This window comes from Rhododendron vialii, chromosome 5a (genome assembly GCF_030253575.1).
Source record: "Rhododendron vialii isolate Sample 1 chromosome 5a, ASM3025357v1".
In the NCBI taxonomy this organism is placed as follows: Eukaryota; Viridiplantae; Streptophyta; class Magnoliopsida; order Ericales; family Ericaceae; genus Rhododendron; species Rhododendron vialii.
This window is the reverse complement of record NC_080561.1, coordinates 240,690-268,137: the sequence shown is the minus strand read 5'-3', so window position 1 is coordinate 268,137 and position 27,448 is coordinate 240,690. Positions and strand designations below refer to the sequence as shown.

The 27,448-nt window shown below is 38.5% G+C and overlaps 2 protein-coding genes across 3 annotated transcripts; one reads left to right on the top strand and one right to left on the bottom strand.

The window, feature by feature from the left end:
• Positions 1-2: 2 nt before the first annotated feature.
• On the top strand, positions 3-5,164 carry LOC131326874 (eukaryotic translation initiation factor 3 subunit K). Its single transcript, XM_058359783.1, has 8 exons — positions 3-326; positions 1,374-1,430; positions 1,576-1,626; positions 1,724-1,786; positions 3,052-3,102; positions 3,181-3,247; positions 4,342-4,424; positions 4,774-5,164. Exons 1-8 carry the CDS (start codon positions 207-209, stop codon positions 4,975-4,977), a joined length of 696 nt encoding a protein of 231 aa, XP_058215766.1. The 5' UTR covers positions 3-206; the 3' UTR covers positions 4,978-5,164.
• On the bottom strand, positions 4,773-27,221 carry LOC131326867 (phosphoinositide phosphatase SAC3-like). 2 transcript variants are annotated; one of them, XM_058359769.1, is made up of 16 exons: positions 26,414-27,221; positions 24,475-24,679; positions 24,229-24,394; positions 23,284-23,506; positions 22,827-22,903; positions 15,479-15,666; positions 15,306-15,403; positions 14,947-15,080; positions 14,694-14,822; positions 13,461-13,842; positions 11,874-11,995; positions 11,434-11,538; positions 10,608-10,799; positions 7,115-7,267; positions 6,674-6,782; positions 4,773-5,821 (listed from the first exon to the last, which is right to left on the bottom strand). In XM_058359769.1, the coding sequence occupies exons 1-16, from the start codon at positions 26,537-26,539 to the stop codon at positions 5,702-5,704; spliced, it is 2,529 nt and encodes an 842-aa protein (XP_058215752.1). In that variant the 5' UTR covers positions 26,540-27,221; the 3' UTR covers positions 4,773-5,701. The 2 variants fall into 2 exon arrangements, with proteins under 2 accessions (XP_058215752.1, XP_058215751.1); XM_058359768.1 differs by having other exon boundaries at positions 15,306-15,666; positions 26,414-27,207.
• Between the last annotated feature and the right edge of the window lie 227 nt (positions 27,222-27,448).

Below are 27,448 nucleotides of genomic sequence, written 5' to 3'. Positions count from 1 at the left end.
GTGGTCTCTTCCCCCCGCAAAACCAAACCCTAGGAAGGCTAATAGTAAAAGACTACGAACTTTCTTCACTCCCCGTCCCCTCATTCCAAACGAGGTGTTAATCTCTCTCTCTCTCTCTCTCTCTCTCTCTCTCTCTCTCTCTGTGATTGAGGTGTCAATCTGTAAACGAGCGTGTCTCAGTATATTCCCGTGCCTGCCTATACTAAATGGGGATAGAAACTCAAAAGCAGCAGTCGTCGGTGGCGGAGGCGGTGGAGCAGCTCGTCGCCGTCAATCCCTACAATCCTGACATCCTCCCCGATCTCGAAAATTATGTCAACGAGCAGGTCCTCCTCCGCCAAAAAAATAAAATTATTAGCACATTTTTCTTCGTTTATTATTCGCATGCTAACCTTTTTGTCGACATTTTTTGGAGTTTTAAGTCAGATTCTAGGGTTTCATCATATGATTTTTAAGGGCAGATAGACAGAGCAGGCAAATTTATACTGTAATTCATGTTCTCTATGGGGTGGTAATCATCCACTTGAACAAGAAGGCCTTAGGCTCCGTTTGGATGGATATGGATTTGAAATAAAGGGAGTTGACAGTATCATTCGATAAGAATAGCTTCAACTTAGATTTGATAGCTTATGTAGAGATTGAGGTTGAGAGTTTTATCAGGACACATATTATATCACTAAGTAACATGAGTGATTTGAATTCCATCATGTTAATGTTTATGGTTGTAATGAGGCACATCTTCCGTTTCTATTTCATCTTCCACTCTAGTTTCACAAGCAAAATAGATTCTCCCTTCATTTGAAATCGACCAAAGGGAGCCTCAGTGAGTCCTTTGGCCATGTGCAGATATTGTATAATTAAAGAACTTCACTTCTGATAGCAGTGCTACATAATGTGTTTGTCTACTAATGGTGGTTAAAAATAATTTGTTGGCTAGTTGTAGTGTTCACTTTTTTCTTTGTTTCATCCGTTGACCAGAATGATTGTCAGAATCATTAGAATTTGAGTGATCAGTATAATGGTATTTACACGTGTGAATAAATTCGACAAGTAGCCGGAAATCTTGGAATGAATTTGAAATGTTAGCTCGCTGTCATGGTGTACATTAGATTATGAAATTCTGGAAATTGCTCTGCTGATTTTTATGTTTATGCTCATTTAGTTAGTGGGAAGATATAGGTTTTTTTTCTTCCTGGAAAGTGTAATCAGAACTATTTTACTTGATATGCCAGTAGTGCTTTTCAGTTCAAGTTGTGAATATTATCCGGATTTACGAATGTTTGTATGTTTCCTAGTTGAACCAGCGCATATTCGTATTCTTTCATTTTGCTTCTGTTAATGTCAATCCTATAACAGTAGTATGTCACAACCAGGTTTCATCACAAACATACAGTCTGGATGCAAATCTTTGTCTCCTTCGTCTCTATCAGGTAAGTTGGTGCTTTTCTTGTGACAAGAATGGACCTAAACCGAATCCGGCAGGAGAGGACCTTTTCGATATTTCCTAGCTAGGTGATCGATTGTTTCAATTATACTGACCTGTTTTTTTTATTTATCTGTATTTTTTCATTGCAGTTTGAGCCAGAGCGACTTAGTTCACAAATTGTTGCCCGCATTTTGGTCAAGGTTCAATCAAATCTCTGCATGAAATTTGTGAAGTGTATACTCTTCTTGATGGCATAATGTTTCTTTTAATACTTGATTTCCCTTGTTTTATAAACAGGCTCTTATGGCAATGCCTGCCCCAGACTTCAGCCTTTGTCTCTTTCTAATCCCAGAACGTGTGGTATTTAACTTCGCTTTGTTTCCTATCCTCTTCATAGCATGAAGCATGATTAGTTCTAGATCGCTTAATTGTCGAGGAAGGCTTCTTTGTTATCGAGAGCATATGAGAGATTTAGATGAAAGTTATGGTAGACAATAGTGTTTGGAATGTTCAAATAAGATAGTGGAGCTGTCATACATGTCTGAAGGGTACATAAATAGCAACGATGATTTCAACTTATGACAAACTAAAATAATGAGAGTAGAGATGATTTTACCAAGTTATACCGCATTGCGTTTTATGAAAATTATTAGCACATTTGTTGTTTGCCTCATTTTGAACAAGGCTCCTTAGGGTAGCCCATTGGTTTAAGGTCGTCACTGGGATCAACCATAAACCTGAAGGTATTGTGTTTGAATCCCACTGGCAACAGCCTGTCCCACCTGGTGAGCTGGATCTTGCGTGCTCTTAGGTTTACCATGGTGGGCGAGGCCAACATGGGGCTGCCAGACCAGGTTCCCTGGTCATCCAAAATATAAAAATTGAGACTTTGTGGATAATCACATTATGCAGATAATTTAATCAGCTACTACAGAGTTCGCTTTTCATTTCGTTCGCAAATGTACAGTTCACAAGAATATTATGAACTCAAATTTCATGGCCTGTCGTCTGATTATGAGTAAGAAACTATTGAAGAAATGCGTAGGTTATCTTTGTTTTCCTCTTATCATTTGCAGACTCTTATTTTATCCAACCTCTTTTCCTTTCTGAACTTGGATCTCTGTGTCGTTGACAATGACATTGAAAAAGGAAAGAGGCAGCTCCAGCAGTAATTCTCCCACTATCTGTTTGGTCAACTGACTCAACTTTCTCTGTGATGAACCTCCTCTCTCTTTCCCTCTTCTGTTTCATAAAGATTTTGAATTATTTTCCAAGTAATTTTTCTTCTTGGACAGTATGTGAGCTGGTTAATGTCAATTCTGGAGCCATTTTTAACACAAAATACTTCTGCCCTTTTTCAATTAGTAACACTGTGCATCTAATAAAATGTCTTGATGTTATAGTGCGGATTCTGCAGAATGAACCAAGAAGGAAATGTTCCTAATGTTCACAATTTCTTGGAATTTTTAAATGCCATTGAGGATTTCGCTACAATCATCTTTTATCATTTCTCACGAGAAAAAATCTCTAGATTTGTGGTGTGTGGTTTTGGAGTGTTATATACTTCTGACTTCACAATTTAGCTGGAATTCAACTCATGACTTCTTTTTTCATCTCATCATCAGCAAATGGAGGAACAGTTCAAGACACTAATTGTTCTCTCACACTATTTGGAGGTATGATTTTGCCTCGCCCTGACTTGTATGCATTTGCGTGACATTGATTAACACTTGCATGCATGTTTCAACATACAGACTGCAAGATTCCGCCAATTCTGGGATGAAGCCGCTAAAAGTCGTCACACTGTAGAAGCGGTACCAGGTAATGTTGAATTGCATGATAGTGGGGCTTTGTTGTGTCTTTCTGAGCTGTGTGATGTCTGATATATTGATATCCATGAACGTATCTTTTCCATCATTTCAACAGGGATAATACGTGTCCATTTTATTTTGGGGGATTGAGAACCAAAGTTTCCATGACTGTCACTTGACATGGTTGGGTCCTGCAATGTAAAACGAAGGCCTACAATATAGCCGTTAACAGTTTGAATTTGGAATTTTCTTGATTTTATTTGTCTTTAATTATTGGAACTCGTCAAGCGCTGGTGGTTAGGAAAATTAGGCCTTACTTCGTATAGATACAAAAAACATTGAGTTAAGACATGCAAAATGGAATCAATGTTGATAAAGGTCAACATGTAGCAAACTTGCTCAAAGAGAGTTCCTTTTCGTAAGTATGTTCCAAGAAAATGCCTTTTCCATTATGAAATTAGCTTCTCTTTTTTCATTATAGTCACCTTTTTTGATCGGCAACGAATCACTGGAGAATTTTTCATATATAATAATTGTTAAAGCATCCAACTAAAACCAGTTGGCAATGAGTGGAGAGGCTAGCCAGGCTCATAAACTAGTTTTGGAGATTAGAAATAACCCTTGTGGAAAAGCTCTAACAATAATCATCTGATGATGTGATTCCTTCTGTCAACTGAATCTCTAAATATGATATTTTTGGGCCTCTTAGTCCTTTTCAGAGCACTAGTAATCAGGAATCAGGTTAGGTGATTCTGAATATCATTCCGCTATTATGATCCCTTTTGAAGAGAGTTCAATCAAAACTCTCCATGTATCAATCCCTTCATCCTCTACTCATCATCAGTAAAGGCACTGTCGGCAACAACTCAAATCCATTGACGGGTGTTGGCACAGGATGTGTATGTAAGAGTAACTGAGTTTATTTGATTGGGGCCATACATAACTTTATGATCCCTTTCGAAAAACAACTTTCAAGTATGGTTCAGTTATTGTTACTTTATTGGCACTGCTTTTACTTCTTGTTCTTAGCTCTCTCTCTCTCTCTCTCTCTCTCTCTCTCTCTAGTGTGGACATGTTTTGTCTTACAAAAGTTAAAAATTGTAGGTTTTGAGCACGCAATTCAAGCATATGCTCTTCATGTCCTTTCTCTGAGTTACCAAAAGGTCCCGAGGTCTGTTCTTGCTGAGGTATGCTTGAATTTTGTCAGTTTACCTTGCTGATGTCGTTACCTGATTATTGGTTTGAAACATGTAGTTTTGAAGTGTCATAGTATTGCGAGGATTAAATATGGTTTTCAAGTGTTGACTCATTGCGGGGAATGTGTTGTAGTGCTTTGTTGATTATGATTGACGACTTTTGTAGCTTTGTATTGGTGCAAGAACACATTGTTTCTAGATTACGGTGTATGGGTTATATCCTCCACTTAAGCTAGGCCAAATTGGATCTGTTTTACTTGGGTTTGTATGGGATGTTTCTATTGTCTGTTTTATATTTTTCCTCACTGGTAACCTTCTAATAAATCATGGCACTATGCAGGCTATCAACATTGAAGGGCTCTCCCTTGACAAATTCCTTGAGCATCAGGCAACCAACTCCAGCTGGATACTTGAGAAGGGTCAAGGCAGGAGCCAACTCATTATCCTACCACAGAATGAGTTCAACCATCCAGAGTTGAAGAAGAGCACTGCAGATAGCATTCCCTTGGATCACATTACCCGCATCTTTCCCATTCTTAGCTAAATAATCCATTCGAGGACCTTTGAGTTTTTTTTTTTATTTTTCCTGATTCAGTGCCGTGTGTGGGAAACTTTTAATCTACATTGTTTCAGGGCTTCTGATCTTTGCTTTTCGCTGAAATGATATAATGCTTATAACGTTTATAACGTTTCCTAGTCTGGATTTTGAATCCATTTTGGTATCGACAAAATTGCTTGTCCAAAAAGAATAATGATATCCATAAACCGCAAAAAAACAGTACTTAACCAAAGAAGGAATGGCCACATCCCATTTGGGAACAGATCATCGCCCTGTCTCAGTATGTCTATGGCACAAGCAAGAGAGATGTTGGAGTTAAAATTCAGAGAAGTTGAAAGAATCACTAACCTAAAAAACAATGGAGCTCCCAGGAGTTTAGTCAGTTTACTACTATTTACTAGTGTATATTTACAACATGAAAAACTACCAAGTCCATATAAACTTCTGAAGAGAAAGAAATTAAGACAAGAAGTGCTTCTAAAAGAATCTTAAAAACTGTTGGCTATTTACTCTCTCTCATCAACTTTGCATCAAGGTCTAGGTTGCTCTCATAGGAAACAATCCAGCAAAAGGAATGCCTTCACCACATGCTTCTTTCCATTCTCTTTTTCCACCAGTGCCCCTATGCTCTGTGTTCCCCCTCACGAATTGAAATCCTCAGTATAAGTCAGGGTTGAGCAGGACGGAATGAGTAACCAATGCAAGGTACTCAATGGCTGAGTGTCTCTCCAAAAGTCACCCAGCGCACAAAACTATCGGAAAATTCTTCGAGAACTTCAAAATCCTGAACATCATCATATGATAGGTCTGTTCCAGTGTGCTCCCTTCCCTGCCAATATAACAGAAAATAAGGAGTCAAATACAGGTGAAGGACATAAATGAAAACTTTGATAGCAAACTCCAAACTGAAACTTTCCATCAATATTCAGAAGATCACTGGTAGGACCAAATATCAAAATTCTCATTTCCAATCTCTTCATATAAATAGCAAAAACCATATCTCCCCCCATCCATATTAGAAACCAATCGACAGGACCAACTATCATAATTCCTGTATCCAATCCCTTCAACAAAATACCAACATAGGATCTAACGGCCAAGAAAAGGCGTCCCCTGTACGAGATGGTATTTAACTGGACACGCAATGAAACTTGAGGAGTTCTGCTGTTATATATCCGAAGTCACATACATGGTGCTTGTGACTCATTTCAGTTATGGATTATGGATTAAGATGCCAGTACAGACAAAACAACATGAAAACAAATTAGTAAATTGATTGATCCTAATTGACAGCCCGGGAACTTGTGCAAAGCAAAATCATAATAACTGAATGTTCTTGGATAAAGGTCAGATTCATCTAGAAGAAAAAACCTAAAAGATGTTATTCAAAGACATACTAGACATATATAGCTCAGTCCACCCTCCGGCCCTTGGCTATGCGCTACAGACACCAGATGTTTGATCCCACAATAGAACAACCTTCAGCAGATTATATTGGATAAGTCCAAATGCAAAGACAAAGCCAATCACATGGGTGGGGGATTATGTGGGGCACTCTGCGTATCAACCGGCATGAATTGGTTTTAATTTCCAGAGTTCCCTCGTATCCAATACTCTAAATCGAGGAACACATAACCATGAGGACAAGATAATGCGACTGATGTGGTAAAAGAAGACAGACCTTCATGCTAGATCCATATTCACTGGTAGATGGTGCTCTGTCTCCCATTATTCCATTGATGACGTTCTCCGATGACCGCCCCACAATTGGAGAACTCATGAGCATGGACCTGAAACATAAGAAAAAGGGGATGATAAGGTTTCTTTTACTTAAGTTCATTTTATTGAGAACATAGAATTAAGGCAGACTCCAGTTCAAGATGCATTGACAGGTCAAAAAGCCTATATGTGCAAAGCTTACTGCAAAAGTTTCAGGTCCCTCTCTTCAGAGAAGGCCAAAGTTTAAAGAATAGTCAGTAACTGTTCCATATCTATGATTGACTATGTTGCTATTATAAAAACTTTTCATAACTAGAAGAAATGGACAGTGGAAAATAAATTGAGAGAAAAAATGAAACAACAACAGAATTTTGATCTCCTCAGCAAGCAACTAATAAATTACCTCTCATACAACTCTTCATCACAAGAATTTCCAGAAGAAGATAGCCAATCTAAATCAACGAAGTTTGAGCATGCATCCCCTTGGTCATTGTCTAGCCATCTCTCTCTATGCATATCTACAAAAAGCTGCCTACGAGGTGCAGAGGAAGTATACCTATATGAAACAAATTGATTGCCAATAATCATGATCATATCTCAAACTTTCATAATCACATTAAAGATCAGAGTTGAGAAAAAAAAACAATTTCCAATACGCTTTGTATGATGTAAACTTTGAAATTAATAAAAAATCATGTCTGTTAGGAGAATCCTAGTCTCGATGTACATAAAACTTGACAGCATGTGAATAGAAAAGGATGTATACGCACATCCGCACAAGCAATGGCATGGGTTCGCGTCGTACAATCAGCATTTCCAGAAGTAATTTGACATAACTACCTACCTTCTCTCTCTGTGAGACCCTTGAAAAAGTGGGAGCATTGTGCACCACAACCACTACTTTCATGAAATTGGCACAGGCTCCTCACCTTGTTTAGGATAGTCAATAGAAAGATTACTTGGACCATGAAATTTTCCAGATGAAACCAATTCACATAGTTTGGTCTCATTCTTTAGTAGAGCGATTTGGTTTTCGTTTACAAAATGAACCAAAAACATAGGCTATCAGTTCAATTGACAGGTTTTAGGTCACGGTTTTGGTTTCAAACTGAACAGAAACGGGGTTATTACATATATAGCATACACTTCATATATACATATATGTGTGTATTTTATGCTTTCAGTTCAGGGTTTTGGTTGCAATTTCTGGTGCTGTTGTTTTATTCTCTCTTGATGCTACTGTTCATTACATTCTGTTTCCTACACGGCTACGCCTATAGCCTCATTTTGTTCATGGATGTGATATCTCTTTCATTTTACTAGAGAAGTCCATCTATGCCAAAGAAGACAATAACCATGTTGGTCTAGAAATGTAGGCATTCTTGACATATTCTGATGACTAGGATAGCCTTGGAACAGTTAAAGCAAGCCGGACCATACCCCCATTTTATTGTTCTGGTTCAGTTTCCTTGGTTCGATTTGGCTTAGATATTAAATTTTCTAGAAGCGGTTTAGTTCATGATTTTCATTGAAAATGCACCAACATAAACATTCAACGCCCATAATTATTTCCACCAAAAAGCTGTTCTCAGACCATTAGAAAACTCAACTCCTGGGTAACATCAGATATCACATGCCAAATAAGAAGGAAGATTGTTCCTTGAGACAAACTCCTAGAGGGAGGAACACAAGTTCCAACTAGTAACAAGGGGGGCTCGGTATCTGTCATTTCAGAAAGTTCAATCTGGCCTGGATGGGAAATGGCTAACGGAGATAAATTCAAGGTGGATAGTACATGAAGGAGGGGTGGATTGAGAGTCTGGAGGGGAGGAGTACTTCCAAGTCCATTAGGGGCCCTCACAGGGTAAGATTAGGGAAGGCCATTCAGTGGATGGGAGGTCCTTTTTAAGCAGACTCACTTTGTTGTAGGGTCAATAGGAGGGTGAGGTGTGCAGAGCATGATTTAGCCTCTTCATTTCCTTAGCCTTTCGTAGTTCTGCATCGTAGCCAAGAAGGAAGCTTCAGTTTCTGATTATTTTCGGATTATGGAGAGAGCTCCGATGTGGGAGCCCTTGTTTCTTTAGGGATTCTTAGGATTGGGAATCTCAGGAGGTTGAGGCTTTCTTGCAGCTATGTTACATGGATCCTTCATTTTGTCTCAAGTACCCGTGTCGATGTGTCCGACACCCATATTCTTTTGGACACCCGGATCCTCTAATTGTTAAGATACTTACAGAAAACGAATATCAAATTAGCTAGAAAAGTGATATTTCGAGTGTTTCACATAGACAGGAAATAGAAAAAATAGCAAAAACATAATTTGCTTAACCCTTTCTTGTTTAAATACATTTGTAAACATAGTTTACGGTCTATAATCTGAGAAAATTATGCAATATATAATACAAACAAGAGTTCAGGACGTGTCCCCATACCCGTATCCAAGTTGGGGACACATACCCACGTATCCTAAAATTTAAGTTTAGGAAGGTCCGACGCTTGGACTTGCACCCGCACCCGAGTCCATGTAACATAGTCTTGCAGTAGTTGTACCATTTCAGATGCAGTGGAGAGGAGGGAAAATCTTTATTTTCAGTTCCACCCGTTCCCTTCCTTCTAGAACATGTGTCCCACTTCTGCGGAAGGATGCGAAAAACTGGTGCTCCCTCTAAGGTTGCCCCACTTTTGCTCTTTTTTTCTTTTTTTACATGGTTTGAACTTAAACTGGAAAAACTAACTAGATTGGGGAGGAAGATTAGAATTAGCGATCAATATCACTGCAAATAATGAAGTTTGAAGGTGGAAATGGAAATGGACAAGGAAATAAGAACAAAGCTAGGTTAGACTACACTAACACCGGGAATGATAATTCAATGGATTGAGTGTGAAAACTCAATGGCTTGAGTGTGAAAAACTAAGCACAAAGGAAATAAAAGAGGTACTAGACCAAAATAATTAATGGCAGTGCCGGGCTCTTGGTGTTGGAACCCCCTCTTTGTATTCGGCTCTTGTATTTATAGGCCAAGGACCCACCTAACCAAGGCCTCGAATTCAGCTGCGTGATTGTCCGAAAACTTGCCAATTGTCCCATTAGTCCGTGTAACCTCCATCCACTCTCCATCATGGCGGTTACCAATGGTTACTTACCCTTTTTGTTGTTGGAGCTGAAACCGACTATTAGATGGCAACCTTGAACGCTATACTATCCATTGATAACTTGGGAAGTAACGGTTTCGAACTGCCAAATTATTGTTGTGCGAACAAGAAGGCGGAGGAGGTATCAGCGACCATTTACTACTTTATTGCGAGATTGCTTGGGCTTCATGGAGCATGTTGTTCTCTGTTTCTGGAGTGTGTTGAGTTTTCATCTGAATCTGTGACTCAATTGCTTGATTATTTGTGTTTCGCTTGTATTGGTTAGAGGGTTGGGGTCCTTGGGGAGTTTCCCCTTTTTATGCCTTATGCAAAGCTCGTGAAGGGAGAGGAATAGGAGGACTTAGATGTTGCACAAATGAATACTCATGTGGTGCCTCTAAAGCTTTTCATTTTTTGATCAAGGAGGATTTGTCATTCGTCCTTTTGGTTAGATGACCTTATAGGGCAATTACACTTTAGAGAGGGGCGCAATTGTATTTTCTTGTACATTCCTGATTACTCAGGCAACTCCCCCTTGGGATCATTCCTATAAAAATGGATTTACCAATATAAAAACATAGACGGACAACCACCACCACTTTTACCACATTTTTTTTGGCACAAGTTCATTGTATGAACAGTACAAAAAATTAGGAGATTTCGGCAACAGATGGAAAGATTTGTGGCCACTACAAGAAGGTGATTGTGACTACAACTTCAGCAAGAACTCAAAAGAATTAATATCAGTAAGGGGGCAAGCAGACCTTGAAATCGTAACCCCACTTTCACAAGTAGATATTTCTGGACTTGATTCACTCAAAATTTTGCTTCCTCCTTGTGACTGATCATTGGAGAAGGCAGAGTTGGTAAGGTCCTTCTTCATGTTCGTGCTCGACATTGGTGAGCTACTTTCACGAAGAATATTTCCATCAGATAAGGATCTTTTGAAAAGTAACCTGGAAATACAGAGCAAAATAGTTACCACAACATAATCTGGCATCTCTGTCAAACCAAGAAAAATCATCAAACAAAAAACCTTAAGGTATCTGATATTTCTCAACTCCACCATATATCATCGCATAACAAACCCGTTAACTATACACACCGGTTAAGATGATGCATGTGCCATCTCCTATATTTGCAGATTGTAAATTTTAGGAGTTGTTAAACATCTGCTCATTTAACTTTAAGGACATGCATCAGAACAGTCCGGATCAGGTGCAGACCCCCGCATTTTACCCTAAAATGTGGACCACTCAACTGCCGTTGGATTGTGCTTTCAATGGTCCGGATCCGCGGACGTTACAGGTAAGAATACGTCCGTGGATCCGGACCATTGAAAACACAATCCAACGGCCAGCAGCTAGGTCCGCATTTTAGGCTAAAATGCGGGGGTCCGCACCTGATCCGGACTGTGCATCAGAATGCATTAAATACTTGGAATCTGAAGGGCCGGTGAAGGTTCTTAGACGTAAATCCTTTTCTCCCAAGTAAGTCAAGCAAGGGATAAAGACATAAAATAGAGACTTCTGATCTTGTTTACGAAAAGGCATATTATACATTTTAACAATTTGGTTAAATGCTGAGTACCTTTGATAATCATCCATTTTTGCATTCCATGCATTGTAATTCTGGTCAGAATCCAGCTCCCAGAGTTCAGGTTTACCCTCTTGTGGCTGGAAATACCCCAAGAATCTGCTCAAAAATAGTCAAAACAATGGTTATTTAAATCAGCCAAAGAATATGATACTCAAATGACATGATATGTAATCTAAGTGGCAGATTCTAAGCATACCGCAAAGAGATTTCAGAATAGATGAAATTGAACTAACTATATCACACATATCCCTATTACAACTGAAAAATATCTAGCCAACTCTATACAGATTTAACCAATCAGATACTGTACATTCACTCATTTGCCATAAACCCCAACAAAAGGAAGACAGCATTAAATTCCTTTTTAAAATAGTCACCACCCTAACATATTTGTTTACAATTCAGTACTTCCATAATCCAAACGGACTTACACATTAATCGCGTTTTGCTTCTCCGCATCCATGTAGGCATTGCTGTAGTACCGTTGAAGAGTTCTAAAGAATTCCTGGGATTGGGTTGCTGCTTTCCATTGACCCCTTCGCTGAGAGAATATCTAACGAGAATAACGTATTCAAGATGTCAAAGGGATACCCAATCAGGAAAAAAATTAACTACCAGGACAACAAATAAGGATTAAAGAAACACATACAGCTGGCAAGATGCCTTTCCAGGATGTAAATTCAAGGTACTTCTCCTTTACAACCTTAAATTATACCATTTTCTAGAAGTCTTAAAACTGTTTACTTTAAGCCTTTTTGTAGCTTTGAGTAGAACCTCATGCTCCATTCAACAAGAAGTACAGGACAAAAAAAGGGGGGGGGGGGGGGGGGGGGGGGGGGGGGGGGGGGGGGGGGGTTGTGGCAGTTGAATGAAGTCATTACAGTGAGAAATCCCTCCTAAAAAGTCCAACATCTTCTAGATATGGGATAAGGATGAAAGAAAACTAGTATATAAGGTAATGCCCACTAGCGACTATTAACCTAAGATATACTTCTAGGCCACGTGATTAGGCTTAACGGTTAGCTGGTGAGCTGGCTTGGGTAGTTACAATTACAATCGCTACTCTATCACCATTCTTGAAATTTGACCCGGAAGAAGAAATTTGTAATGAGAAGGATGTTGAGAAAAGATCTCAAAGCAAGGAAAGGACTTGTCCACAATAGTCTGTACCCCTTCAGCACGTGACTAGCAAGCGGTGATTTTACCCAAACAATTCCATTATGAGATCTCATACAGTAAAATAACGAGGACTTTATCAATGCTGTGGAATTCTCCTAGCATACAAAAGGTCAAATACATCAAGCAGAACATGAAGTTTCAATTATCAGGTTGCTTTCTGACTATAGAAGCATTGAGGCCAACCATGTGGCACCCACGTCTTTAGACCCTACCTAAGATGAAACACCAACAATACCGCCTGCCTCTTACCTCAACAGTCCCTGGCCTACGCCCATCGTGGCCATACGCTGCCTCGCCACAGGTCGCCTCAACCTAGCAAGACAGAAGACTCCACTCTCAACACACATGCTGTGACCTCAAGACACAACTGCCACCTCATCTCAGCACAAAGTCATCACCGTGTAGCAAGAGTATGACCATGAACCATGATCTCCGCTGCACCACAAGACCATACAAATTTAGACCCAGCTCTAAACTTGATCTCTCGGTTGCTCCAGCTCTTACTCTCTCCACCTCCACGGGAGTCGTATGCCAGCTAATACCTACCATTTTTCGCACTATCTATTTTCTCCAGTGACGTGATGGTATTATCATGGAAATAAATGGTGAATGTAGAACGTTTACTCTTGTATTCTGTAGATAGTAGAAGTATAACACTTACTCTAGTAGAAGACAAAACCAAATCTTTCACTTTGAAAAAAAGAAGATTACAAAAGCTAAAATTCTAAAAGATTAGAAAAGTTAAACATCTACGAAGATTAGAAAAACTATGAGCTAAATTAGTCTAATAAGATTGAGAAACTTTGAGCACTAGCAAGCAGCATTGAACAGTAGATTACCTTGTTGTGTGCAGCTGAGCCACCGTATTGGTGTGCAAGTGTATCACCCATTCTCTCGTAGAACCACATCAATTGATCAGCTATAGGGTCATCGATGTCTATCTTTGTGGTATCTAGGACTCCTAGAGCACGAAGCTGTTTCCCAAGGGCAGCCAATCCATATGCATACTGTGCAACATTTGTTCGATCCAAACAGTCTATGCAATTTGTCCTGAGCACCCCCTTCTGGAACATAGACGAATTGAGAGAGTGATTTCCATTGGCCACATTGTTAGCTCCGTGAAGATTCACCACCAAACTATCAACGTCCTCATTGTCGCCATTTTCCTCAAGGTCAATGTCGCAATCTCTTGTGGGAGAATGGTCAGCAGCTGCAACATTCCTGCAGCAAACATCCATTTTCAACTTCAGAAATAGCATACAGATCAAAATAACTAGAAGAAATGCAGATTTGCACATGTAATGCCTACGGTTATGCATACAACATCACGCAGTTGCAACGACCAAATGTCATCCATTACCAGAGAAATGGATCACAGGGTTAGTAATTTAGCCCGCAGCTTTTCATTTGATGGGGAAAAGCAGTGCAACTTAGTTGCAACACGAAATTAGGGAAAATTTTCAATTATTAACATCATCTCTTATGAAACTTATGAATATTGCCTAAATAGCCCTCAACCATGATTAATGTTCTTACTGAAGGGTTCATGCACTGAGATAATGAAGCCCACAGGATAACTTATTTTTGGCCCATCAACTAAGATACACACCATTTTTTTTTTTTAACAGAAGTAAGTTTACAACCTTAAATTCACTGTGTGGGTTGCATAGGTCAGTCAACAGTTGACTAGAGAACTCTGTTCCACGGCTATGACATGAATGAAAGAACAAGATATTGCTTAAAAGTAAAGGACAGGCAGGGAAGTTAGGATTAAACAAGAAAACTACACCCAGATTGGTGTAACAAAATCATGTTGAAACACCATAAAACATGTATCAAGCTATCTAACTATGCTACATCAAAGATGCTAAAAAAGCATAATTGTACTTTTCCTTTGTGTTGTACTTCTTGTCAATTTTTTTGTTGTTGCTGATCAAAACAAATAAAATGAAGGACAAATGGATACCTAAACCTAATCTTACTAAAGCAAGTTATCATCATTCAGGGTGGGAGTCATGTTAGAATAGACATTACATTTAACCCAAAAAAACTTGAAGGAAAGAAAAACTTACTCAGAACAGGTCCAAGTTAAACAACACTCAGATCCCAAGACTGGCGTCACTTGAGAATAAAAAAAACCTGTTAGTGTCAACGCATATGCAGCCACTTTGCCCAACAGTAGCAGAACGTTAGTAGCTTTGCTGGAAAAAATAAAAAAAGCATAAAACAAAAACAAATCAGTTGGTTATTCCAGCAAGAAGCAAGTTTTAAAGAAGAAAATTGACAAGTAAAACATGGAAAATAGAAAAGCCATTAACTTAATACCTCCGAGAATGTTTGTGTAAATCCCAATGAAGAAACTTAAGGCGGTTTTCCTCTGATAAATCTTTGTTAATAAATTCAATTGCATTAGCAAATTCTGCACGAAGAATGGACTCTCGAGGCTTCTTTTCATGCGTCTGTTGATTGCAGAAAGTTAAATTAATCAAATGTCTTGAATAAAAACATTGGGCCTCCAAAGTAGCCTTAAAGATCAATAACTATGAAATGCAATATATGAATAATATTCCAAACATTTGGATTCATGACATCTTTACATATAATAAAGAAAAAGAAAACACAACTATAACAATTGTCAATAGAAAATGATTTATATAAACCATCTGAAAATTATAAAACCATACCTTAATCAAATTCAAAATGATTATGGGGTTTCCATATCTCTTGGCAAGATTTTCAAAATGAAGTCTGGTGGCCTCATAGTTTTGGTCCTTCCTTGACACTGGAAGAGAAAAAAGGTTGGTCTTAGATATACAGGGGAAATCTAAAAGAACACAAGATGCATTAACATACATACAAATGATATCTGGTTTAAGATTCAGGCGTGAAGTTTCTTGCGACCAGAAAAGTGGGATTGAGCCGCGGTTTTGAACAATGGAACTAATTTGCATTGGACATCCTTCAGGAACATCCTCAAACACAATCTGCTCTGTCTCGACATCATTAGCAACCCTGCCCTTCTCATTTACACCTCGTTTTAGATACCTAAATTGGATGAAAGCTATCAGCATCAACATGTAATTACTGATAATTAATAAATGATCAATCGTACTTTCACTGAGAAGCTGCATAGAAATGAAAAGCATACAAGCTATCATAGGAGGTTAAACGGCACCGAACATGCATAACGGGGTCCAGAAAGTCAGCAATCTTCATACTATGACCTGGATCGCACTAAAGAGTACAGACCTAAGGTTCAAATCTTTTAGTTCATTCGTATTTTAATCTGAAAGTTCATCTATTAAAGATACATGACAAATAGAACAAGGAGCCTTAGGAATTTCTTGTTGGTTTGTTGCCATTTGTTAGTTTCACCTACCAAAGATGACACATAAAACAACAAACTTCACCCAAAGAATACGAAAGAGTAACAGTATGATAACTTATAATGAGACAGGCTTAGACAAAAAAAGAACTCATTTTGAACACGGGCCCTGCCACAAGCCCAAGCCCATGGGCCCATGGACCCATGGCTATTGCAAAGAAAAGAGTTCCAAAGAATTAGCCAGCACTCAAAACCCAGCCCAAGAGAACAACCAAAAGAGCTAAATGGGACAACTTTCAGCCTATTTCCACATCATTTTGGTCAGGGTCCAATCTAAGTCCCATTTTTCAAACAGAAAAGAATCCAGCAAGTTCTCTGAACCAACCAGAATAAAGAACAACACCATAAAAAGGAACGCAATATGGTTCATCAGCCGCAAGCCAGTCCAAGCCCTATCTGTTTTCCGATATTTCATTTAAGCCCGAAATTTAGGTGGTTGAAATGGTCACCACGTGGACCCAGCCAATCTCAACGTAGGGATGACGTGGAAGAGGTGGACTGGTTGACATAGATGTGAGTTGTCTTCCACCTTAACACCTCCAGCATACAGATCTTTGGGCACTAGCAAGTATTTAAAGGTTTAGTCATGCCAAGTACGGATATTAATTAAATATACTTGTTGCATTCTGATTGTCTTGGCTCATTTCCATTGAATTCCCAAAGAAAACCTCTCTTTTGTCCGTGATATATTGCTGTTGAAGCAATTTATTTGTCCAGTAGGTTATAAACACTTTTTCCCGTGTTGTAGTGCCATCAATCGTTAACTTTCCAAGAGGGTGTCCATCCCCTTCGTTGGTCGCTTTTGTTTTTCGTAGGTGGAAGCTACTTTCTCGTAGTTAGTTGAGGGTCTACTTTTTATAATCTTCCTAACTGGGTGAGCTATTAAGGACGTCTTGAACTCATCGATTCAAAAGGAATATTTTAGACCCACAGATTCCAAGATGACCGGTGCCAAACATCTTCATCTCTCAGCTTCAGCACCTTTTCCATGTAATGTAAGTTATATACAAAGCCCTGGCCATTCTCATAGACTAGTCATTAACGGATCTCCTCCTAAGCTTTATTATCCAAAGCTCATCCATGAGTTTCACATTTTTCAAGCCTGTAATGGCAACAAAACTGATATACTAGTCATCCACATCCTTCTTTGATACACCCTACACAGGAAACCCATTCACTGCTTTCTTGCAGTTTCTACATCCCTAACCAACTTCTCGCTAAACCCCTTTCATGAGCCTCTTTGAGCCAATCAAATAACAAAATTCACTTGCAAGGCTAGTAGAAGTGTTTTATTCAGTTTTTAAACCTCAACAGCTGTTTTTGCTTCATTTCTCTCGTCTGAATACCATCTAGGAGCTCTAAACTCATATATATATATATATATATATATATATATATATATATATATATATATATATATATATATATATATATATATATATCAGTCCACTTCCCGTAATGACCACCTTAACTTAATAAAATGTGGACCTCCCTTTTTTGATTGAATTTCGATGATCCGAGCCGCTCAGTGTGTTCAGAACGTGATTTTAAGGGTATCCGCGAGGAAATAAGCAAAAAAAAGGACCAAAAAGGGCTTCATCCGACCAGTTTCTGTTTGTTTTTTATTGAACGGTTCAAACAAAAACTGCTCGGATGAAGCCCTTCCCGGTCATTTTTTTTTGTCGATTTCTCGCGGGTACCCTTAAAATCACGTTCTGTACACATTGAGCGGCTTGGATCATTGAAATTCAATAAAAAAATGTAAGAAATGGGGAGGTCTCCTCATTTGAAAATGATTATATATATATACACACACACACAATATATATAGATATATTGCAACTCAAGAAACCTTTTTTTACAATTCAGCATATACACCAAAAATCTCCGTCTTTTACTAAACCAAACCGAGCCTTATGTCCCAATCACTTGGGGTCGGCTACATGAATCATTTTCCTCCATTGAGCTCTGTCAAGGGCCACTTATTCACACAAACCCATTATACTCATCTTTGCGCACAACAACATCTAATGTCAATTTAGGTCTACCCCTCCCCATAGCATACATGAATTCCCTTATTTACAATTGTGAGATAAGACAGTTTCCAAATTATCCTTCTCAGCCTATTCCCTCGTAGATGCGATAGAGGGAATTAGGGTTTCGATGCAACCCTAACACCACTCAACTCAAGGGGACCTGTTAGTGTCATTCTACAACTCTATAACAGCAACACTTGAGAGAACCTTAATGGCTCCTATTTAACCATCCTAACAGAGCCCCAGTCACTACATGCTAATGCGACTTTTATATTTTTTAATAATTCTTTTTGTAAAGAATTTGTCACTAAAGCAAAAGGTCAACCAACAAATATATTAATCAAATTAAAGAGCTATGATGCTTGCCAATTGAAAACTAAACCCAACACTAAGTGAGTTTTTAGTCTCTTTCAGAACATGAGGAAGTCGTTAGTCATATTAATTACAAACTAATCAAACAATGCAAACAATAGTGAACCATTAACTTGATATTATCCTCCAAGTTACCACAAGACAAAAAAATGAAAGAGAATCAACTATACCTTGGGCAACTATTCAACATAAACTAAATTCAAACGTTCACCTCTTCAAATTGATCTAATCAACGAAGGAGCAAAGACAGAGAGAATAAGCATCCTTGTGTACCTTCCTTTGAAATGGGTTTTGTGATCCTTATAAATTTCGCTTTGCTATGCTTCACCAAAATTATGTCTAATACTCTGTCTAGGAAACAACCGCAATCAAACATTTGTTGCAGCCCCACCACAATACCCCTAACGCAATGGAAAACGAAAATTAACATTATAAGATAAAGAATTGAAACAAGAAAGATAAAATTGAATTAGAGATAAACATGTAAATACCTAAAACACCTCATAAAAGGTTTTCTCACGAAGCCCCACCATTTCCCTTTTTGTGCTTTCAAGGAGGTAAACCATGCAAAACACCGGGCAATCCACTCCGAAACACTTCAGAAAACTTTTTTCTCAGTGATGACGTCCTTACCATGGATGAAGAAGCCATTTATTACATACCCTCCCCAAAAGTCCTCAACCTTAATAAGTATGTCTTTGCATCAGCTAGAGTAGGAAATGGGATAGTACTTATATTCACCCTTACATCATCGGGCAGAGGAAAGTATCAGATAACATAGTCCATCCGCATGCGAATCGTGAATCACGACCTTCAGTCACATAGTTAATTGTCACAAACACAGTCTTAGGCTGCTCAATTGGAGAGTTAGGCTGCTTAAAAATTCAAAGTCAACTCTCCAATAGAGCAGCCTAAGACTTTGTCTGTGACAATTAACTATGTGACTGAAGGCCGTGATTCATGGTTAGTATACGAATGGACCATGTTGTCTGATACTTCCTCTGCCCGATGATGATGTAAGGGTGAATATAAGTATAATCCCATTTCCTACTCCAGCTAATGCAAAGAGGTACTTCTTAAGGTTGAGGACCTATGGAGGGGGTATGTAGTAAAGGGCTTCTTTGACTACGGTAAAGACGTATCATTAAGAAGGTTTTCCGAAGTCTTTCGAGGTGGATTGCCTGGTGTTTTGCATGGTTTACCCCCTCGAAAGCACTAAAAGGGAAATGATGGAGCTTCGTGAGAAAACCTTTTATGAGGTGTTTTAGGTTTTTACATGATTATCTCTAATTCAATATATCCTTGTTGTTTCGATTCTTTATCTTATAATGTTAATTTTCATTTTTTATTGCGTTAGGGATATTGTGGCGGAGCTACAACAAATATTTGATTGCAGTTGTTTCTTGGATGGGGTATTAGACATGATTTCGGTGAAGCATAGGAGGGCGAAATTTATAAGGATCACAAAGCCCGTTTCAAAAGAAGTACACAATGATACTCATTCTCTCCCTCTTTATATTATATTATTATAATGGATTATGGCATTGTTCCAACACTTATGCCAGTTAATGATCCCAATTTCGAATTGTCTTTTTAATGTAGGTAACTGCTTTTGTTATGAGCATTGCGCTAGTGAATATACAAATTGTGACACTGGATGTCGGGTATGATGCCAAGTTTCTCTACTCATTTGTTGCTTAGACCAATTTGAAGAGGTGAACGTATGAGTTTAGTTTATCTTGAATAGTTGCTCTAGGTATAGTTGATTCTCTTTCATTTTTTTGTCTTTTGTCTTAGTTTGTTGTAACTTGGATGATAATATCAAGGAGATATTAAGTGTTCACTATAGTCTGTATTGCTTCATCAGCATGAGGGTTTAATTATTTGATTTAATTATTTGATTAGTTTATTGTTAACATGACTAACGACTTCATCATGTTCTGAAAGAGACTAAAAACTCACTTGGTGTTGGTTACGTTTTCAATTGGCAAGCGTCATAGCTCTTTAATTTGTTAATATAATTTGTTGGTGGACCTTTTGCTTCAGTAATAAACTATTTACAAAAAGAATTATTAAAAAATATAAAACTCACATTAGCATGTAGTGGTTGGGGCTCTATTAGGGTGGTTAAAAGGGAGCCATTAAAGTTCTCTCAAGTGTTGGCTGCAGATTACTTCTTGTTGTTGGAGAGCTATAGAATGACACCCAACAGGTCCTTGGAGTTGAGCGTGACACTCCCCAAAGTGACCAAAGCTCTTGGTCCTCAATCGATCTGATTTAAATTTCTTGGGCAGCAGAGCTTCTTGGACCCGCATGCACCAAAAGCCATACCACAAACCCACTATCCCGATTATCGACCACACGTTCAAACCTCATTGCACATCTTAAAAGGAAAAGTTAGACCTCATTGTAAGCCTAGATCAACCAGCACATGGCATGGGTCCGGGTAGTGCCAAATTCTATGAACAGAAACTGAATGAAAAAAAATCTTAAAAAGTACAAAACTTTTGTGGACAATGACCCTTACAAGTGCAAAGACTATGTTGTCAAATCTTCAAATTCCAATTGTTATTTACTTTTTCCTTTCTAATTGATAAGTCATCCATTGAAACATACCATAGGAAAAGAAATTAACCATATTTCTTCTTTTTCTTGATCCGAATGAACCATATTTCTTCTGAAAAAACACCAACGACTTATTCTTCTTCATCACATCCTCCATTTCCCTTTATTCACTCTCGATTTCATTTTGTATGCTTAGTTGGATCTAAGAACATAAGAAAAGGTTCGATAGCTCCACTTCATTTTCTGCTATTCACTTGCAATCGTCGCAGATTATCTTTCCCTTGATGAGGGGGTTATAGTTTGGGACATCCGTTTAAGAAGGCATGTTCAAGAAGGGGAGGAAGAGGCCTTGATGGCTCTTTTTGCTAAAGTGTATGGCATGCAAGGAATAGGACAAGAGGGATGAGATACATTGGAATCTGTCCAAATCAGGATGCTTTCAAGTGAATTCTTATTATCAAGCTTTAGGTGGATTTGGGAATGCTTCCTTCCTTTGGCAAGCGATTTGGAAGACAGTGGCGCCATTGAGGGTGTATTATTTTGCTTGGTGCGCAGCTCAAGGCAAGATTCTTACTATTGACAATTTGATTCGTAGTAGAGAATCATTGTTAATAGGTGTTGCATGTGTAAAAGGGATGCAAATACAGTAGATCATCTCCTCATCCATTGCCCATGGGAACTTTGGTCTGTGGTGTTTTCTTGGTTTGGGTTAAAATGGGTCATGTCAAGGAATATTATGGAACTCTTTATTGCTTGGAACGGGGCTAGAGTGGGCAAGAGAAGGAAGCGTGTTTGGGCCATGATCCCTCTTTGTGTGATGTGGACGATATGGCGTGAAAGAAATTCGAGGTGCTTTGAAGGGGTCGAAAAGCCTTTATTTAGAATCACAAGTTTTGTGCTTAGCAGTTTGTATAGTTGGGACAAGGGAGAATGTAATCCCTCTATTGATCAATTTTTAGATTGATTTGAGCTTTTTTGTTGAATAGTGGTGGTGTAAAGGGCTTTTTGTGCAGGTGGCCCTCTTTTTGTAAACAGGCTGCATTCCCTTAATGCCTTCTTTTTAATACAATTGCTTACTTATCAAAAAAAATAAAAAAGATCTTCCTCGCACAATCAAGGATTTTCTCACAATATCTATGATTACAATTAACTTATCACCTTTCTAAACCCCATAATTCTCAATGCAAACCCCCTGATATCAATAATTATATTGAACTCCATAGCTCTTTCCCCCTAGGAATTGGATTCCAAAGTCAATTCACAACATAAGACTTTCTTTTCGAACTATATTGCACTTCCATAGTTCTTCTTCGCATGGGTTGCATTCTAAAGTTAGTTCAAAACATAGCCTTTCTTTTCATAACCCGCTACAAACATTTGAACACCATCCCGCTTAATCGAAAATTTGTCAACGTAACTTGCTAAAGCTTCCTGGAGCATATACCAAGACTTCCTCTAATTCACTATTCCATCGGTATCTCCCATAACTATGAATACACAGAACCACAATCTTTCAGGGGATTGACAAAGATAATTCCAGGATTTTTTTAATTGTTTTGGACCGACATTCCAGTTTTATGTGTACCATCATGAAACTATTGGATCAAGTTCCTCTACTATCAATGTCATCATCTTCAAATCACAATGTCCGCTTAGATAAATCTTTGAGAAGTTCCTACTTCTACCAGAAATGCAAATTATGTTTTGAAGAAAACACGAGGGACATGTGATTATGTAAATGAATTTCAGAATAAAAAATAAACAAACAGTTTAAAAACTATGGTATCGACTGCAAGAGTGACAAAAAAAGGCACAAATATCCTCTGCAATTGAGTATCCAATCTGACCTGGTACCAGCATAATGTCGTGAACGTCTAGCAATTAAAGTAAGTTTGAAGTCCCGTCCAGACATAGAAAGTGTAGCCTGGATTCACAGAGCATGCAAACATAACTAAATCATTGAATTAAAAATCTTAAAAAGTAGTACAAGATAATCCCACCAATTAAGCAGATAATGTGAGAAATTACCAAGATACTATGAAAAAACTAAAAAGTGCATTGCAATGGATTAAAACTGCACTGCATAAGAACTCAGTCCAGTCCCTGAACCTACCCAGCTACCCTGTGCACATCTCCATATAAAGTACAACTAAAGAACAACCAATGGATATTTCAAAGATTTTTCTAAAAGTTGTTCCTGAAGAGGGGGGAGGAGGGAGAGAAAGCAAGTAAAATTGCCCACCAATACATTCTGTTTGTGTCATTTCACTGCAATGCCAGAGAACAAGCAGAGCACACCCTCACCTGTTTAAAAAAGCCATAGACTAATGCAACTGTCCAAAGAGTATTTTGGAGAACATTTCTGATTCCACGGCTCAAGAATTCATTCCAAACAAACATGGTTTCGTAGAGGACCTTCCCTGCGTCATTTTCACACATGTTTTTTTGAAGACTACGCATAACATGGTATGAGTAGCTGAAGAAGAAATCTTTTGTAAGATCCACCGTGCATAGGAGCTTCTTGTATCTGTGCCATCAATGAAACAGAAAACATAAAAACAACTTTTATACCCAAGCAAACTTGAATGCAAAATTTCAGAGGAAAAACATGCAGCATGAAGACCTTTCCAATTGAATTAAAACAAGACATAAGAATAACCTATTCAGCTCAACTTTTGTAATAGCTTATGACCCAGAAAACAACTATATGTGATTTGTTGGCCATAATTAAATTTGGTTGGCCGTAAAAGCCTTTAGTTGGCCGTAATTAAATTTGCTGAATGGCAGGACTCCAATTGCGATTAGCTGGCCGATGATGACGGTCAAAACCCACAAAAGCTTCATACTTCAGAACTTCACTCGCGAATGGGTTTGTGTCCTATGTATACAAAGGCGGAGCGAATGTAATATATTTTGCGCAACCACCGTATTATTTAAAAGAGATCAAGCTCTTCATTTACACAGAGAGTTTACTGACTGTGAACATGTGGCTTGGAAGTGCATTAGAATTGTCTAGCAAAACAAGGAGATAATCAAAAGCAGAATTACTCATTGCATAACACTTTTTTTGAGAAACCATTCCATAACACTCAAAATGAAAAAAAACGATAAGACGGTAGATAATCATAAAAAGTGCAACCACTTGTGATAATATATATAAACAAGTATAAAGAATTCTCACATTCATTTGTGGAGTTTTAAGAGTTATATTGACAAAGAAATATACCGGTAGAATGGACAATTGATTACCTGTTCTCTATCTTAGAATTAACTGTGTTCGCCCAGGCAGTAGAATTTGGGAGAGGAATAATTTCACTCTTACAGACAGCATATATATTATGGCCACAAATTGCACCAATTTGCCTTCTTTTTGTGATCAGCAGCATGTAGTAAGGACCCAGAAATTTAATGAATCCTAAAAGAACAGAATAGTGCAACAAATGTTATACTGACAGTCTCCATAGTAATGAAATTGTGCACAAAAAGTTCACATACCAATGATCCCATAACAAGAAGTGACAAATTTCAGTCCTCCAGTGGATCTGTTGCCCTCATGTATCCTTGTCAAGAGGTCACAGCATTCACTCTCTGTATAGGTGGTAGAATCTTCATTGATATTTAGCTCAGAAGGCTCTGATCTGTCAATCTTTAACACTCTCCAATACGTTCTGCTCTTATCCCTTCCTACCATATAAAATAGCTGCAGCACAACATACACTAATGAATAGTGTAAGAGGTGCATGATTGTAGATTCATACAATGGATGTTGACAACAACGTTATTTCACTTGAATATAGTGATGATACTCGTATGGAGTAATTCAGAGTTTGTTACAGTATCGTTATCCCCTATGCAAGCCCCTTTTCATTGGCCCTTGACCAACAAGAAGTAAGATATCACGGCAGTTCGACCCCTCATGTTACAAGCAGAAGGCTTAAGAAAGCAAATTGGGAAATAGCAAGTGTAATATTTCGCATCAGAAAGCAAGCAAAAACTTAATTGGTTTTTAAATGTCCGATGAGAACTGCATACAAGCCTCCGGTGTTTAGCATTCCGAGTATCTTGCTTAAAGCCTAGAAATTGATAGCATAAAATGGATGAGATATTTATCATAACATAATTCAATTAAAATCCTTTAAAAAAATTATCGGAATTCTTTTTCCTTTTGGATTGGAATTAAAATCCTAAAAATTACCACAACTAGGTTTAGCATAGCCAGGACGCTGGTATTGTACCTACATATTTGCCTATTATACGGGACATGTAAACGATTCCCATGAACAAGTTACTCTGTTACAGCTAACAGAAAACGACTAGAAATTTTATGCAAAATTGTGCAGCTCATGTCACGACTGGAAACCTTCTGAGAATACCGCCAATCATTGAATATACTTCGCTGAAACCATTAGCAGAAACTCAGGTTACATTACTTATCTAACGCAGTAAACTTAGCCATCAACATAGTTATGTGCTGGAGCTTTAGGGGTATGAGCTTTGTTGTCTTGTCCCTTGGACTTATGGTTAGGGATAGGGCTGCAAACGAGCCGAGCCGAGCCGAGCCGAGCTTTACGGTGTTCAAGCTTGTTTATTAAGTTTTTCACGAACACGAGCACGAGCTCGAGCTCAGTGAAAACTTAACGAGTCGAGCTCGAGCCAAGCAGGCCTTGGCTTGACTCGAGCTTGAGCTTGTTCACGAGCCTTAACGAACCAACGAAAAATGTATATATATCCTCGCATAGGCCTAATACAACCAAAAATATTTTGATTGTGAAGGTATATATCTTTCATTTTCATATGGAGAGGGGGGTGTACTGGTGTGCATGTGCTCTCTCTTCCCTTGGTTGATTAGAAAGTGAAAACGGAAAAAACAAATTATGAAATAACAATAAAAATCCTAAACTTAAGTATATATACCCCGGCTCGCGAGCCAACTCGAGCCAAGCTTATCCTAGCTCGAGCTTGGCTTGTTTACAAAACGAGCTGAAAAAATGGGCTCGAGCTCATTCGTTTAACTTCTGAGCCGAGCTTGAATGAGCCACTAACGAGCCAAGCTGCGAGCAGCTCGTGAGCACGCGCAGCTCGGCTCGGTTCGTTTGCAGCCCTAGTTAGGGATTGCCCTTGAAAATAATTGTACAAAACCAGCAGAAGGGAAAATCCAAAAAACTTAAAGCAAGCATCGACAAATCAATGATACAACCAACTAACAGTTGATCAACTTTTATCCAGCACATACTTGACTGAGGTCAATTGAATGTAAAATAGCTTAAATTAGTTTAGTTCCTTGTCACACCCAAAATTCCAAATTAATCTCTGAAAAACTGCTACTGCCAGTATGATACAATTTTCCAATCCCAAAAGAAATCCAAAGATCCCATTTTTAGATCAAAGCAATAATCAAGACAAGATAATAGAGTGGGCAAGAAGATTGATGTACCGATCGAGTCTCGTATAGCCTGAACTTCTGCATAAAACCGTGGGGCGCAGGTACAGGTGGTGATGGTGGAGACAGAGGTGCAGGAGCAGGTGCAGGTGGTGATGGGTTTTCGTTCTCTGACGCCATTGACAAAGGGGGGATTAGATCCCGAGCCTCGGGCTCGGGAGCCAATCACAAGCGCATTCAACAGATATGATACAATATGAATGAATCACCTCTGTCCCCAACATGTACAACAACCCATCATCATCATCATCATAAAGCTTGGTTGCTTCAAATACAGCATTTCCTTTTTATCAATCTCCAAAGCTTGTTTACTTCCTTTCCTTATTCCAATTCCTCCTCTTCCATTCACAATCAAGCAACCCTTACTCCTCTGCAATCCCTTCTTATACGCTTTAAAACCGCAGGAAGATAGATGGTGATGGTGATGGTGATGGTTACAGCAATTGCGTTGAGAATTTTGATGTGTGACAACAAGAAAGGGAGAAAAAAAGGCGAAGAAGTGATGAAAATTCAGAAGCTAAAATATTAGACAGAGACAAAATCAGGGCGACAATTGAATAACCCTACGGATCTTCTGGGAAATGAAATGGGAAGTTTGTATTTTGGGAAAATTGGAACATGGAATGGAGAAATGGTGTGTGAGATGTTCTAGAAATTCTCGAAATTGGAGAACTATTTTGGTGATGGAGTTGATGATTGATTATGATGATGATGTTTTTGTAGTCTATATTATATTGCGTGTGTGTGAGAGAGAGAGAGAGCGGTCAGATCCAGAGGGGGAAATGAAAACCACAACATGTGTGGTCGCTCCATCCCCACAAAAATAAGAATAATACTCCGTACTACAACGCAGCCTTTTATTTCCCTGAAAACAAATCAATCCTAATTACCAAAAACAAAAGGAAAATAAATCAATCCCTCTCTACTTTTCTTTTCTTTCTTTATTTTTTTTTGGTATCGAAGAACAGCCCAAACGAAAAAGAGAGCTAGTTACAGCATACCAACCTCGGCCCCCACTTAAATACTTGG